We start from the raw sequence: 15,239 nt of genomic DNA on the forward strand, positions 1-15,239 counted from the left end.
TGTATTTTTAGTTGAGCAACCCAAGCATACATAATCTAGAATTACAATTTATGACACCACTATGGAGTTCTTTTGAATTCTTCACTTCCTTGATAATTTAATCTTTGATTTCTTTGAATTCACCACCTTTGTTGTTTGATTTTTGGTATCTTCAATTTTTGAATTTCTTGGAATTTTGATCTTTTGAACTTCACTTTATTTGCTCCAAAATTCTTCAACTTTTCTTGCAATTCTCTCTCTTTTTTTAACATGTACCTCACTTCTTCCACTCAAACCTACATGCTTAAGCAGGGGCGCTCAACCTCAACCTTTATTGGCTAACGATAATAATTTTCCTGGATACATTTCTGGTATACGATGCTAAACATATTGCATCCCTCGGGCTAAGCGAGGTCGTGTTTTTGTCCCATGATTTCACTGGAATAAGGAAGCCACAAATGCACTAGAACGTATATAGGCTCAACTAAACATTTGGGTCTTCATGCAATCATCTACACAACTCTAACATGGAATCCTAATTACTTTTTACCAAAATTTCCTAAATTAATCCCTAAGTCACATTTTTGGTAAGCAAAATTTTTAAATTAGACCTAAATTAAGATTCTAAATTTACTAATATGACATCAACCCCCTACCCCACACTTAATTTATGCAATGTCCCCATTGCATATTATGCATGATAAAGAACAACAAAATAAAAAGGGAATTGGAACAAACTCCCCTGGGGTAGCAGTCGCTAGGTCGATATCTCTATTCTTCAACTCCATCTTCAATTGACTTTAGTCATGGAAAAAGCTCATCCACGTCTTGGGTATCAAATCACATGTGGGCAGCTCCAAATAGGCAGGAAAAATAGTGTAAACTCTTCAAGAATCGATATGGAAGAATAAATGGTCAAGTGGTATATTCAACAGCATCGAATCAACAGCCTTTTTGGTATAAAAATGAGTTACTCGTCGAGTCATATAAGCGACTCGTCGAGTATAGTCGCGGACAGCTTCGAAAGTGCAAAAATACAAGGCGACTCGTCGAGTCAGTTAAGTGCACTCGACGAGGAGGCCGCTGGGTGAAAAAAATTATATTCTGCATTTGTTCCAGCTTTTGACAAATCTTCAAAACTTCACAAAACTTCTAGACTCATTCACTTACGTCCCTAAGGACCGGACTCGACACCTTAACTCTAACTCCGCCCTTTCTTGACTCTTTTCCACTCTTTATTTTTCTCTCTTTTTCAAAATCTAGACCCTTTTATGCAAGCATTCCAAATCCCAAAATCTGAAAATCATCAAGGCAATTAAACATCAAGCATAAAATAAAAGTCTTAAATTCAAACACACCAAACAAAAACAAAAACTAAACAAAATAAAAAGTGTTCAACAATTCATAAAAAAAACTAATCCTCCTCCTCATCATCATGATCATGCGCAGCTCCACTTCCACTAGAGCCACTCCTCCTTGCATTAATCACCTCATCCCAAGATGGAATGTATGGGAAGTTACCACCATCGATATGCGGAATATGGAAGTGGTCAAAAAGTAGAATGTTGGACTGGTTGCTAAAATTAAGACTCCTTGCCATTTGATCTTGCATTCTCCTAATCTCAACATTATACCAGTCTTTGGGACTTCATCATATTCCACCGAAATTACCGGCGGTTCCTCCTCCACGTCTCGCTCTCGCCTCGGCCTAACCCTCCTTCCCGGCGCCTCGGGACCAACCACCGAATCATCATGCGGGATAGCATAATGACCACCGCCATAATCCTCAATAATCCTAGCCCTTCGAAAAAGAATGGGATTAAATGGAGGGGTAGGAATCTCCGTCATCAAATTCCACGCACCACGGGTCATCAACCCAAACGAGTTGGCTAGCCGGGTGACGAACATGCCACCATTAATTATGGAGGTTTTGCAATCCTTGACCGCACCCTCCGACAGATAAGAAGCCAAACACCATGGAATATTGCAAAAGGTGTCTGGTGTGATAATGCTCCAAAGGTAAAAGACATCAAGGTTGGAAACCTTTTTGTCGTCCTTCCGTTGGTTGATGGTGGTGGAGATAAGGCGGTGAATGAGACGGTGCGTGGGTGACCAAATACTTCCTTCTTGGGCTGACTTTGGAATGTACAACTTGTTGGCGATCGTATTCCACCAACCCGTACTCGTAACACCATCGGGGAACACCTTGTGAGAGTGTTCCAAAAAAGGCGCGAAAAATAGCAGTCGAGACCAAGGGCTGGTCATAAATACCCAACCGACAAGCAAGATCAACAACGGAGCACTGATGAAACTCGCCCCCAAGGCAAAAACTGAAACTCGCCGGGTGATAACAATCGTCACCTCCACAGAAAGACACCGTAGAAAAGAATTCCAAGCAAAGTTCCCGGTACACCTCCATCCATCGCAAATCATCGTCTCCCCCTCGTATGTAAATTCCTTCAAAAGATAAGGTGCTAACTCCTCCTCATACCGAACACTTTTCAACCAATCCCAATCAACCCTGTTGGGTACATAAATCTCCTTCTTTCTGACTTCAGCCAACTTCTTCTTCCATCTTGACATTGTTGAAGTCGATTCAATTCGAGGAAAATTTAACCAAGGAAAATCTCCTTGGTGTCCACTTGAGCTTTGTCCTCTGTGAAACATTGTCCCTGCAAAACAAAGAACACAAAACCCAGAAAACATAGAAAATCATCAAAATAGATTACACCTGGGTCCCCGACTGGACTCGGCGAGTCCATGAACGACTCGGCGAGTCGCATGAACTACGCAAGTCAGTCAACGGGTCGGTCAAAATTCGACCATGAAATCTCAAAATTCCTTAAAGGGTTTTGTCCAGGGTCATGTCTAAGATGTATTAGGGAAATAATAATCATCCAAAACAACATAATTGATGTAAAATCAAAACCCTAAAAATTCACTATAACTAAAAATCGGGTATACTATGAAATTGACACCCTAGATCATCTAAAAATCATGCCTTTAACAGAATTAAGGAAGAAATTAAGTACCTTTTTTGATGGAAACCAAAAATCTTGAAGAAAGAGTGAAGAGGTTGATGAATGCTTGAGAGAGGCACAAATGGAGGCGCACGGCGAGTGAAGGGGGGGAACTGATTTCATTAGGGTTAAAAACCCTAGTTACCGGTTGTCAAAATAATTTTAAATTAATTTTTTTCTGTAAATAAAACCGACTCGTCGAGTCAGGGTCAGACTCGCCGAGTCTGGTCGCGATTTTAAACTCATTTGGAATCTGAATCGGCTCGTCGAGTCATGGTCAGACTCGGCGAGTCTCTTACAAACAATTCAGAAAATAAAATCATTTTGCCATTAAAAATTTATTCCACCCTACACTTAGTGCATACGCACTCTCAAGCAATCATTTCTGATGATTTGGAAGATAAAATCCTAAAACTAAAACCAAACTAAAACGAAAAAGATGAAAGAAAGCAAACTCTAAAAAGAACGGGTTGCCTCCCGCCAAGTGCTTCTTTTTAAGGAGTCATTAGCTGGACTCCTTCCCATCTATGTTTCTTCATCTTCCTGCATCGGGAATGCACGCCTAATCTTCTGCGGTTTGTACTTCGTCTTGTAAGCATGAATTTTCTTCTTGTAAGCTCATCTCAAGTCTTCTTTCTTCTTCCTTATAGCATCATCCTCAGCTGCATTAAATTCTCTTTTCTTCATCTTTTTCTTCTTCACCCCATTCTTTTGCACCTTTACTTCCTTTTCCTTAAACTTAATTACTTCATATTTGGTGAAAACTCGTGCTCTAGGTTTGGTGAGGAATGGTTGATCAGCATCATCTCTCCTATCCCTTGCCTTTTCTTCTTCTCTAAAGCTTGCCTCATCTTCAAGTGGAATATCTTCTTCTTCTTGCATAATCGTGTCAAGGCATGCTACATGAACGTGTTGGAATTCACCATCCACTTCTCCTTTTTCTTCTTGTTCTTCTAAAGAATGAGGGAAAATCTTCATGTCCAACACATGCAGGGGGCTGGTAACAAGCAGATCAAAATCGTCCAAGTTGTTGGTCATTTCGACTGTACTCGTCGAGTCTGGGAAATCGACTCGGCGAGTCGGATCATATTTCACAATTTCCACTGTGTTTTCCGAGTCTGCTCCTTTCAATAGCTTTTCTATCTCATCCAAGTCTTTGTCAAAATCTTCATTACCTCTAGAGGGTAGCAAAAGCTTGCTTGGATCTTGTTCTTGCAAAAGTGCAAGTTCGCTTTGTAGTATCTCATCATCCAAGTCAATGAATGAGATCTCTTCTTTTCTTTCCTCTTTTTGCTTGATCTCTGGTAAAGCTTTAAATACCGCTGACTCGTCTCCTACCCTCAATGTTAGTGTGGACTCACATACATCAATTAATGCACATGCGGTATTCAAAAATGACCTGCCCAAAATGATTGGAATTTTGGGGTCTTCTTCCATATCAAGTACCACAAAGTCCACGGGAAAGATAAATTTGTTGACCTTAATAAGAAGATCTTCACACATGCCTCTTGGATGAATTGTCGTCTTGTCCGCCAAATGGATCTTCATATTTACAGGCCTTGGCTCCGGTAAATTCAGCTTCTTGAAGAAAGATAAAGGCATCAAATTGATACTTGCACCCGAATCGGTCAACGCTTTAGTGGCAAGTACATTCCCAAATTGGCAAGAAATTATGATGCTCCCCGGATCGCCCTTCTTTTCTGGTAGCTCACTCAATACTATCTCCGCGACTTCAGCTAAATCCTTCCTAGCAGCAAAGAGACCCTTTAGCAAGTTAAAGTACTTGGGTGTTTAAAGCATTGTTTCCACAAATGGAATATTGACTTGAAGGGCTCGAACATGCTCCATGAAAGCTTTATATGCTCTAACTTTTTCACTAGGCATGGCTCTGATTGGGAATGGCAAAGAGGGACTGTAGGGCCTAACAGTTTTGTCATCTGCACATGGACTCGTCGATTCCATTAGAGTGACTTGGTGAGTCTGGTCGGGTTTAGCCGGAGCCGACTCTTCTACCTTTTCTGTATTCACCTTGGAGATCCTCTGTGCAGGTGTGAAAATTTCTTCATAGCTGGAAGTCACAACACTCACATTCTCCATTCTCGGATTATTTTCGGTGTTACTTGGATGTTGACCCGGTCTTCTTTCGTTCACTTGATGTGCAAGTTGTCCCAGCTGTTTCTCAATGTTGAGAATAGATGCCTGCTGATTCCTTAGCATATTTCTAGTCTCTTGTATAGCAGCATCATGATCATTGTGCCTTTTTTTGGACGCGGCTATGAATCTAGTGAACAATTCTTCTAAATCGGCTTTCTTTTCCATTACAGGTTCTTCCTTTTGATAAAATCCCCTCTCCTTCTGCTTGTATGATCATTGTGCCTTTTTTCGGACGCGACTATGAATCTAGTGAACAATTCTTCTAAATCGGCTTTCTTTTCCATTACCGGTTCTTCCTTTTGATAAAATCCCCTCTCCTTCTGCTTGTATTTCTCCTCCTTCGCCTTCTTGTATTCTTCATACGGGAGCCAATCCTTCTTCGGTCTCTGCCAATTCTCATCGTATTGATCGCCGCTTGAGTAGAACACTTGAGCCTTCTTATTTCCATTTTCATCTAAGTCACAATCCTTTGTGAGATGGGGCCCTCTACAATTCTCACATCCAACTCGAATAGCATGGATTGTTTGATCCATTTTTGTCATCCTTCTATCTAGACTATCGAGCTTAGCTATCACCGCCGCCATGCTATCATTTGCCGAGTTCACTACCCCCCGACTTACTTCATTTCTTGGATTGTGGTATTCTCTAGAATGCTTAGAGAATTCTTCAATTAACTCTTTGATTACCGGAGGTGGCTTCTTAGTGAGCGGGCCTTGTGAATCGAGCAATTGCCTTGTGGTGACATTTACTCCATCATAGAAAATGGAGACCTCTTGTCGGCTATTAAGGTCATGGTGTGGGCAATTTCTAAGAAGACCTTTGTGCCTTTCCCAAGCTTCACAAAGAGATTCCCCGGGTTGTTGCTCGAATTTGGCGATGGCTTTCTTCAACTTAGCTATTTTGGAAGGCGGGCAAAAATGGTCTTTGAACTCTTCTTTCATCTTGGTCCATGTGGTGACCGATCCGGGAGGAAGTGACTTGAGCCAATCCTTTGCAGCACCCTTGAATGTGACTGGAAGCATGCGAAGTAGCTGGGTCTCGCGTGGCACATTTGGTACATTGAAGTAGTCAACCACATCATTTACTTCATCCAAGTGCTTGTAGGCGTCTTCGTGGTCTTTCCCATAAAAAGGAATCTCCTTGAGTTGAGCGAGAATATAGCACTTTAGCTCGAAAGTAGCGGTTGCGGGAATTGCGGGCTGCACAATTCCCGGGCCAGTGTCATCGCGCATCCTCTTCTTCCATTCCCCCATGGGGACTTCATCGATATTAGCCATAGTGATAGCTAAATCGTCTTCAAAATTGGATTCGTGCTCGTATGTGGGTTCTTCTTCTTCCTCGATCTTGTACTCGGTGTCTTCTTTAATTGGGTCTTCGATTGTCAAAGAGGCACTGGATGCTCCTGATTTGCAACTCCTCTTCTTGCTGAAAACGGACTTGAGGTTCTTGAGTGGCGAGTTCTTTGAAGAAGCGGATTCTCCAACGGTTTTGCCATTGCTCCTCCTTAGTGCGGATTCCGGATCTTCAAGAGGAGGGACCACAGGTGTATCAGATCCTCAGGTCATGAAACAACTGTAAACAAAACAAAAACGCGTAAAAAGAACAAAAAAATAAATAAAAATTAAAACTGTGAATCAGCGATGAACTTGCCGAGTCGGCACGAGTGCACTCGGCGAGTTGAAGGCAAAAACATAAAAACTTTCTAATTACTTTTGAAAACGGATTTCTATTAAAACTTATACTAATTACTAAATTACCTAAGAATTAACTCTGTGTAAGATAAATCTTACACAAAGGATCGATAAAAATAGAATTTAATGTTAACTTTAGAACCGTTCCCCAACAACGGCGCCAAAAACTTGATGTGTGCAAGCTCACTTAGTTTTGAATCTACTTTTAATTATAAAATAAACACACAAAGGTAGTGAACCTATCAATTATGGTATAGTTAAATAAGTAGGGTATCGAATATACGAAACGGTAAACTAAAACTAAAAACTAATTCTATCTAATTTAATTAATAAGTAAGGATTTTCTCTAGTTTTACAAGACTAGAAACTTACTAACTATCACTTAATCTAAAAACTAGAAAAACAAAGAATTAACTAGATTCAATAATGGGAAGGAACTTCTGTTTAGTTCAACTCAATTGATCCTATGGTTGATTTCATGGTAATGGTGCAATGGATTAATTCTTTTATTGGCTACCGACTCTAATGATTAGCTTCGTGTTCACTACACTAACCCTTAGTGAAATAACTAACTCAAACAGTGATCAGTTGTCTAATTTAATTGAATTCACTAGATTAATTATTCGGGTTAATTTAGACTTGCAATAATTAACTAATTTAGTCCTTTAGTTAATTTCTTGTTGATGGTCATCACACAAGCTCACACATGAATTTACTTAATTTTCTTATTAATCCTAGTTTCATGTTCATTAATCCTAGACATATGATAAAGTGGTCACATAAACATATGAGGTTGATAATCAAAAGATGTTCATACTATTTAATTACCTTCCTATTAACAGAAAATTAATTATCATTCAGACACAAGGTTCTTTAGCAAGCTAAAAATAACAAAAATCACCAATATTGAGTTAATCCTACCAATAATCAAACCATAGTCTCAATTTTGTATCCCCAAACAGAAGTTTAAGAGTTTTAGCTCATGTTTGAGGTAAATAACAGTAAACAAATAGATTCTAATTATCTAGCCATAATGGAAAACAAAAGATTAAGTAGAATGATGAAAATTTGCCTCAAATCTCCTTCGGAATTGGATTCTAGGTTGTATCTTCGTTCTCCAAGGTTCTTCTGACTCTTCAATCGCAGCTAACCTCTCCAGAAGGGTTCCAGAAAATGCTCCCCATCGTTCTGAGAAGTTATCTTTATATATGCGAAACGACTCGTCGAGTCAGGTGCCGACTCGCCGAGTCCATCTCTCAATCCCCGTATACGATAGGTCTCTAGGACTCCGAGTCTTTATCTTCTCGAATATTCGCTCAGACTCGCCGAGTAGACGACCCTACTCGCCGAGTAGGTGCTGTTTTTTGGTGGTTTTCTTCTTTGTTCAATTCCCGAGCTCCCAACTGCTTCTCCTGCGTCCTTTTGCTTCCGAGCTTCACTTTTGGACTGAAAACATAATTCAAACACTTTTAAGTACCTTTTGTCCATGATATGCAATAATTTAGCTAATAAATGATAAAAAAATCTATACTTAATATGAACTAAATATGCTCATATCACTTGCTGTCTTTGTGACTCTTGCATGACTGTCTGTGTATGTACGTGCTGACCAGTTGGGTCTTATTTTTTGTTATTATTATATGTGATACTGTGTATGTTGAGACCTTAAGTACTCTCCATGGTTGCTGATAGCCCACAGGGCATGCTGTATGCCCACTGAGACTTTGGGTAGTCTCCAGGGTTGCTAATAACCCACGAGGCGTGTTGTTGCCCACTGAGACTTCGAATAATCTCCAAGGTTGCTGATAACCCATAGCTGTTTATTTGTGATGTGCTATGTGTGGTATTTTGGGAAACCCACTAAGCTTTGTGCTTACAATTTGTGGTTGAAATGCTTTCAGGTTTTCTTATAATAAATGAGGGGCACAGCTCTATGGGAGACTTGTGTACGTGATAACTTTTGCTGATACTCTGATAAATGTATTAAGATTAAATAGTCCTATTTAAGATTTTGTAGTAGTGATTTGAATAAACACTTAAATTTTTAATTGAAAATTTTGGGTTGAATTTTGGGGCGTTACATGGGTAATTGAACTTCTCCGATTCCTTAAATAAGAACTTTATCACCATTAGGAATGCTAACTGGAATTCCATCCTTTGGGTGTGTTAGGTTAGTGAAATTCGACTTCAGACGTGCAACATGTTTTGTTGCCCCTGAATCGATTACCCAAGGCAACCGAAAATCCAAATTACCTACCATGTTGATTTCAAGTTTCTGCACATCATTCAACTACTTCATTAGCTTCTTGTACTGTTCCAGGCGAATACCTTGTATGGGGTTGGATTCCACCTCAGTGTTTGCTATCTTTGGTTTGGGATGATTTGGCCTTTTCTGATCAACAACACTTTTGCGACATGTATCTCACCAATCCGAATATCCAATCTTCTTAAAGCATCCATCAATAGTGTGTCCATTTATCCCGCAATGCTTGCACTTCATTCCCTCTTTACTAGTGTACTTTTTTTTCAAACTGGCTCTTATCAACGATGCTCTGAGCACGTATCTGATATGATGTAGTATCTACATTGACTTTTCTTGCAACATATATGTTTCACTGTTGTTCATCTTCTGAGACCAGGTGATAAACGGCTCAAGTGATGTCATAGGTTTGGTGCTAAGGATCGGCATTTTTATAGTTCCAAAGGTGTCTTCGAGTCCCAACAGAAGCTCGCGTTCTTTGTCTTTAGATTATGTTAATCTTTTTCCAATGTTGCAAGTGCACTTGCCACGGATACAAGTTAGTGTTGGTGAAGCAGATACGACTTCATCCCAGATTGCCCTCATCTTGGTGAGGCAGATACGATTTCATCCCAGATTGTCCGACATTGTTTAATAGGATGCAATAGCGTGCTTAATTTGATACCATCAAGAAAACAAAAAACAAGAAGAAAACAACATCTGTCACGTTACTTTCATTCAACGAAGGAAGAGGGATATAAATAGATTTCAATTACCGGTAGAGTTTGTTAGGCTAAAAATAAGAAAAGATAAACATTATGAAACAGTTATCTACTAAATATAATGGAAAATATTATTTCCTTTAGTATAAATGGAAGATTGTGTGGACCGCGGACAGGCAGATGATGGCCTATACGATTTCCTCAAAATATGTTGGCAACTTTTGTTTATTTAAGATGGATCAGATTATCTTTTGGAAGAGAAGTTCTCCTGGTGCTGGGTAACCTCAATCGTTTAAGTTTATTTGATCATCTTTTCAGCAACATAATATCTCAATCGCACTATATATATGCATCGTTGTGGACAACACTAGGGGTGAGCAAAAACCGCACCGCAACTAAAATTAACCGCAAAAACCGCATAAACCGCAACCGAAAAACCGCAACTGCAATAAAAACCGATGGTGAGGTTTTCTGTTTTTCAAAAACCGCAAATTTGCGGTGCAGTGCGGTTATTAGTTTCCAAAAACCACAAAAAAAAAAAAAAAAAAAAAAAAAAAAAAAAAAAAACCGCACCACACAGCATATATTATATACAATTTTTTTTATCAATTATTAGTTTGTTAAATATTAAAAATAAGACAAGTTTCATGAATTGAAGACGTATACATTACTAGAAGACAAAAATGTTGGTTTTTTCTTATGTTTCACTTTGAAAAAAGGATGAAATTAGACAATTTTAAGATATTTATTGTTAATTACTATTGATTTGACATTTTTAAGATATTAGTTGTTTGTGGTTTAAGTTAAATAGTTAATTGTCTTATATCTTATGGTTTTTTTTATTACAAGTAATATGTTTGAACTCTTAAAACTATTTAAGCTATAAACTGTGGTTAAAGACCACACAAAATAACTACACCAAATTCATGCGGTTAATAACCGCAACACAGAAAAAACAAAACCGCACCGCAAAAATAACCGCACCATGCGGTTTTGAAATTGGATTAACCGCATTTGCGGTTAGTGGTGAGGTTTTGGCTAATAACCGCACCGCGTTCACCCCTAGACAAAACTATAAGATTCGAATTCAATTCAATTTATAAGCTATAGTTAACTCATTAAATTGTGACTACAAAACAAGGTAACTGATGATTAATTGCATACTGCTAATTATCGATCGTTTATGAATGAATAATCCCTCATCTCCTCCTTCATTAATTACATCTAGGGATGACGACGTTGTGATTTCGGAATAATGACTTCCCTTCCTTCCATATTTTCTTCCTCCCCCATTCCACTTGGCTGGGACCTCCAGACCCTGTAAGTACCATGTCCCATTACCCTTGGGTTAGGGTTAGCTCTCATGTCCTCAGGACCACCTTCGGTTTTTGGACTACTTCGGACAGAGTTTTTAATTCCCCTATGTAGCGGTCTCTGTGGACGTGAGCCAGGCCTAGGGTTCTTCATATCCTTTTCTTCCAGCGATCGTGGCTCCGGACGCGTTCTCTTTATTGATCCATCGGGCACAGTGTTGGAAATGTTACGATTTTCTTTTTCAAAATCTTTGATCATATATTTAGAAACCCTCGCAGCATTGGTTTGAGGAGTTACTCCGATGAAGATTAACGTGATGAGAAGTACAACAACAAGGGTGAAAAAGTGGAGCCTTGTAGCCATTGAAATTGTTGGATGATGTTCGATTGCTGATGATCATGGGAATGGAGAGAAATTTTGAATATGTGGATGGTGTATATATATGTAAGCATGCATGTTTTGTAAGGTGACAAGAGACGTAGGTTTGGAAGAAACCCTAATTCTAAACCATAAAAAAGAAACAGAAATGAATGAATAAAAAAGAAGTATTCAAACACCTGGGTGAATGGAACTTGACTTTCATCCCTAGCCTTTGACTTTTTTTGAGGTCAAGAAAGAATGGCCGACCAAAATCCAATCTAATTGTTAGAAAAGATTCCGAAGAAATATATTAAATTTAGAGGGTTTAATATGAGAATTATTTTACGCTTCTAATTAAAACAATCAAACGTTTCCCTTCTTTTGATTGAGTTTTTTTTTTTTTTTTTTTTTTTTTATCAGTTGTGATTGTAGTTATAACAAATATTTAAAATAAAAATGTAGCAATTAATATTTAAAAAATTAATACTAATCTCATAGTATAGTACTATAGTTTGCCTTCTATATGGAATTTTCGACTCCAACGGTAATTACCATCATCAAGCTTTGGAGGTGGGCCCACATTTGGTTCCATGAAAGTGGGGATTTGTAAAAGCCAATGCGAATTCGTTAGATTCGACGAGAAAGGATAATCTGGAAGCTTTCTTCGATGGGGAATCCACCACCTTTGAAACAAGATGACGACGACGATATTTACACTTACGACGCAGATAACATTAACGTTGATCGAGAAATCGACCGTCTCTTATCATCCGATGACGAACCAGATCAACTTTCATATCGACACGGCAGCCACCTCTTGCACATTGAAACATCCCCGGTGACAAATCACGCGGCATTGCCACCACTACCACCGTTCTCCTGGAAGAAGCTATGGAAATTCACCGGTCCCGGGTTTTTAATGAGCACAGCGTTTCTTGATCCGGGAAACCTAGAGGGGGATCTGCAAACTGGTGCTGTCTCCGGGTACTCTTTGTTGTGGTTGCTTTTGTGGTCCGCCGTGATGGGGCTTTTGATCCAGCTGTTGTCCGCCAGGCTTGGGGTGGTGACGGGGCGGCACATGGCGGAGATTTGCAGGGATGAGTACCCTTATTGGGCGATTCTGGTTCTATGGTTTATGGCCGAGATAGCGTTGATTACAGCTGACATTCAGGAGGTGATTGGGAGTGCCATTGCCATTAAGCTATTAAGCAATGGGGCTGTTCCACTTTGGGCTGGTGTCTTGATAACAGCTTCTGATTGGTAAGATTTTTTATTTCTTTAAGCTATGAGATACTCAATATAATCTATCCTTTATTGCTCTTCAGTCTTTCAAAGATTCTTTTGGTAGTTCTATTAAGTTTTAACCGCGTTTCTGTTGCTCCATCATGATCAGTTTCATTTTCTTGTTCCTTGAGAGCTACGGAGTGAGGAAACTGGAAGCTCTTTTTGCTTCTTTTATTACAATAATGGCACTCTCATTTGCATGGATGTTTGCTGACACCAGTCCTAGCGGAAAAGAACTACTCATAGGTTCCATCGCCTACTTTCGTCACAAAGATGGCTGCAAACAAATCGACCCAGCTAATATAATATCAACAATCAAAAGAAAATTGTTTGCATACAATCTAAATCACAATAAAAATCATCGTTTCTTTATATCAAAATCCACCTTTTCTAATTGAGCGAACTCCATCGGTTTGTTTTCAGCCCAAAGTGTTCGATAAATTGTTTGACTGAAAACCAATTACAATCTGCAGGTCTTTTAATTCCGAGAGTTGGGTCAAAAACGATTCGGAAAGCTGTGGGATTACTCGGTGGCATAATAACACCTCATAATGTCTTCTTATATTCTGCAGTCGTACAATCAAGAAAAATTGACCCCAAAAAAAAGGGTCAAGTCCAAGAAGCTTTGTATTACTACACAATAGAATCATCACTTGCCATTTTCGTGACCTTCATGATCAACATGTTTGTCACCACCATTTTTGCCAAGGCTTTTTACAACACAAAAGAGGCCAACACTATAGGCCTATTGAACGCAGGGTATTATCTTGAAGAAAAATACGGAAAAGACGTTTTCCCAATCTTTTACATTTGGGGAATCGGGCTTTTAGCAGCCGGGCAGAGTAGCACGTTAACGGGCACCTATGCCGGGCAGTTCATCATGGGTGGGTTTCTTGATCTTGACATGAGAAAATGGTTAAGAACTTTGATCACAAGGAGTTGTGCGATTGTGCCAACGATTATTGTAGCAATTTACTTTAATAGATCAGAAGATTCGTTAGATGTTCTTAATCAATGGGTTAATGTGCTTCAAGGGATGCAGATTCCTTTTGCTGTTATCCCACTTGTTCGATTGGTGTCATGTGAGCGGATCATGGGACCATTTAGGATTAAACCATCCATGGAGGTATGAATTTATTATTATTATTATTATTTTTAAGAAAGTTTAATGCTGTGATCTTTTGGTTATTGGTTAATTTGTGTTTGTAGAGGGTGGTATGGTTTGTAGCTTGGATTGTGATTGCTATCAATGGATGTGTTTTGATAGAGTTTTTCGTGTCTCAAGTTGATGGATTCATGATTGGTTTTGTGGTCTGTGTTTTGAATGTTGCTTACGGTTCGTTCATTTGGTATTTGATTTCACATGGTAATAACTACTTGGTTGTTACTATCAGTGTCATTGTTATAGTCATTGTTGTTAGTATCATTGTCACTAATAGTTGGGTTTGTATTTTGCATGCAGATCATGTACATGTAGCTTGACCCAACGCGATAATGGTGGAGATTTGTAGAGGGATGTTGTAAGTATTTATTATGTAGAGTTTTGTGTACATATTAAGGAAGTTTCAAGTTCGCTCACTCTATAGTTGTATTTTTTTTTAAATATTGACTATGGATTGTATATATTTACAAATTTTCTCAAATAGGAAATAGAATGCTATTATATTGTTAGCTTCGGTTTTTCTAATTAAGACACAATAAGGGAATTTTAGTAATTTACTCTCTTACTTCTGTTAAAAAAGTTAGTTTATTATTTCTAGCTTAGGTTTAGTCGTTTATACATTTCGTTTGTCTAATAGTAACTTCATCATTGTAGATAAATTAAATGAAATAGAAATTCTCCCAAAATCGTTTGTAACATGGTATTAAATTAGAAATTGATCATTTCTTCCACTTGAATTCATTATCATAATCATGTTAGAATCAAATTCTAATGAATCAAACATTCTTAATGTTAATTTCAAGCACCTATTTCATTTGTTATTCTTCGTATGCTAATGAATCCGCCATTATCAATGTTTCAAGCCCTTGTTGCACATGTTCTTCTAATAATATGAGCTTTGTTCTTGTTTCTAATGTATTCAATGGCGTTGGATTCATTTCCTATAAACGTTCGATGATCATACTTATTTTTGTTGGAAACAAACTTGATTTTGTAGATATTGTTCTAATTTCATGGTCATAGATTGGATTATGAATTCGCTTACTAAGAATATAGCAGACAATGTTCTTTTTTCTTGAAACAGCACATGAGATCTAGACTGAACTAAATCATCACTTATGTCCAAAATTATGGTTCTTTGATATATCAAACACATCAACAATTATATTGTAACACCTGAATTTTTGAGGTAATTTATATTTAATTTTTGGCATAATTAAGGTTGCCACAACATGGTGAGTTTAGATTATAACGCGTGTTTTATTTTATCCGCCACAGCATGGCAGCATGTGTCCACGACGTGGCAGCCACCTG

The 15,239-nt window shown here is 38.5% G+C and overlaps 1 protein-coding gene and 1 non-coding gene across 2 annotated transcripts; both read left to right on the forward strand.

The window, feature by feature from the left end:
- The first annotated feature begins 5,939 nt into the window (after positions 1 to 5,939).
- LOC145080796 (small nucleolar RNA R71) lies at positions 5,940 to 6,046 on the forward strand. The gene has a single exon (XR_013695380.1). It is a non-coding gene; the product is annotated as a small nucleolar RNA R71 (small nucleolar RNA).
- Positions 6,047 to 11,916: 5,870 nt separating this feature from the next.
- On the forward strand, positions 11,917 to 13,895 carry LOC145067869 (metal transporter Nramp2-like). The gene is made up of 3 exons (XM_079014908.1): positions 11,917 to 12,739; positions 12,873 to 13,009; positions 13,237 to 13,895. Exons 1-3 carry the CDS (start codon positions 12,147 to 12,149, stop codon positions 13,893 to 13,895), a joined length of 1,389 nt encoding a protein of 462 aa, XP_078871034.1. The 5' UTR covers positions 11,917 to 12,146.
- Positions 13,896 to 15,239: the final 1,344 nt, after the last annotated feature.

This window comes from Lactuca serriola, chromosome 1, assembly GCF_051521515.1.
Source record: "Lactuca serriola cultivar US96UC23 chromosome 1, Lser_US96UC23_V15, whole genome shotgun sequence".
NCBI lineage: Eukaryota > Viridiplantae > Streptophyta > Magnoliopsida > Asterales > Asteraceae > Lactuca > Lactuca serriola.

Excerpts from the sequence above, each read along its gene's own strand:
- LOC145067869 (XM_079014908.1), top strand. The coding sequence starts at position 12,147 with ATGGGGAATCCACCACCTTTGAAACAAGATGACGACGACGATATTTAC. Across the intron at positions 12,740-12,872 it reads TTGATAACAGCTTCTGATTG|TTTCATTTTCTTGTTCCTTG; the intron begins GTAAGATTTTTT and ends CATCATGATCAG. Across the intron at positions 13,010-13,236 it reads CGGAAAAGAACTACTCATAG|GTCTTTTAATTCCGAGAGTT; the intron begins GTTCCATCGCCT and ends TACAATCTGCAG.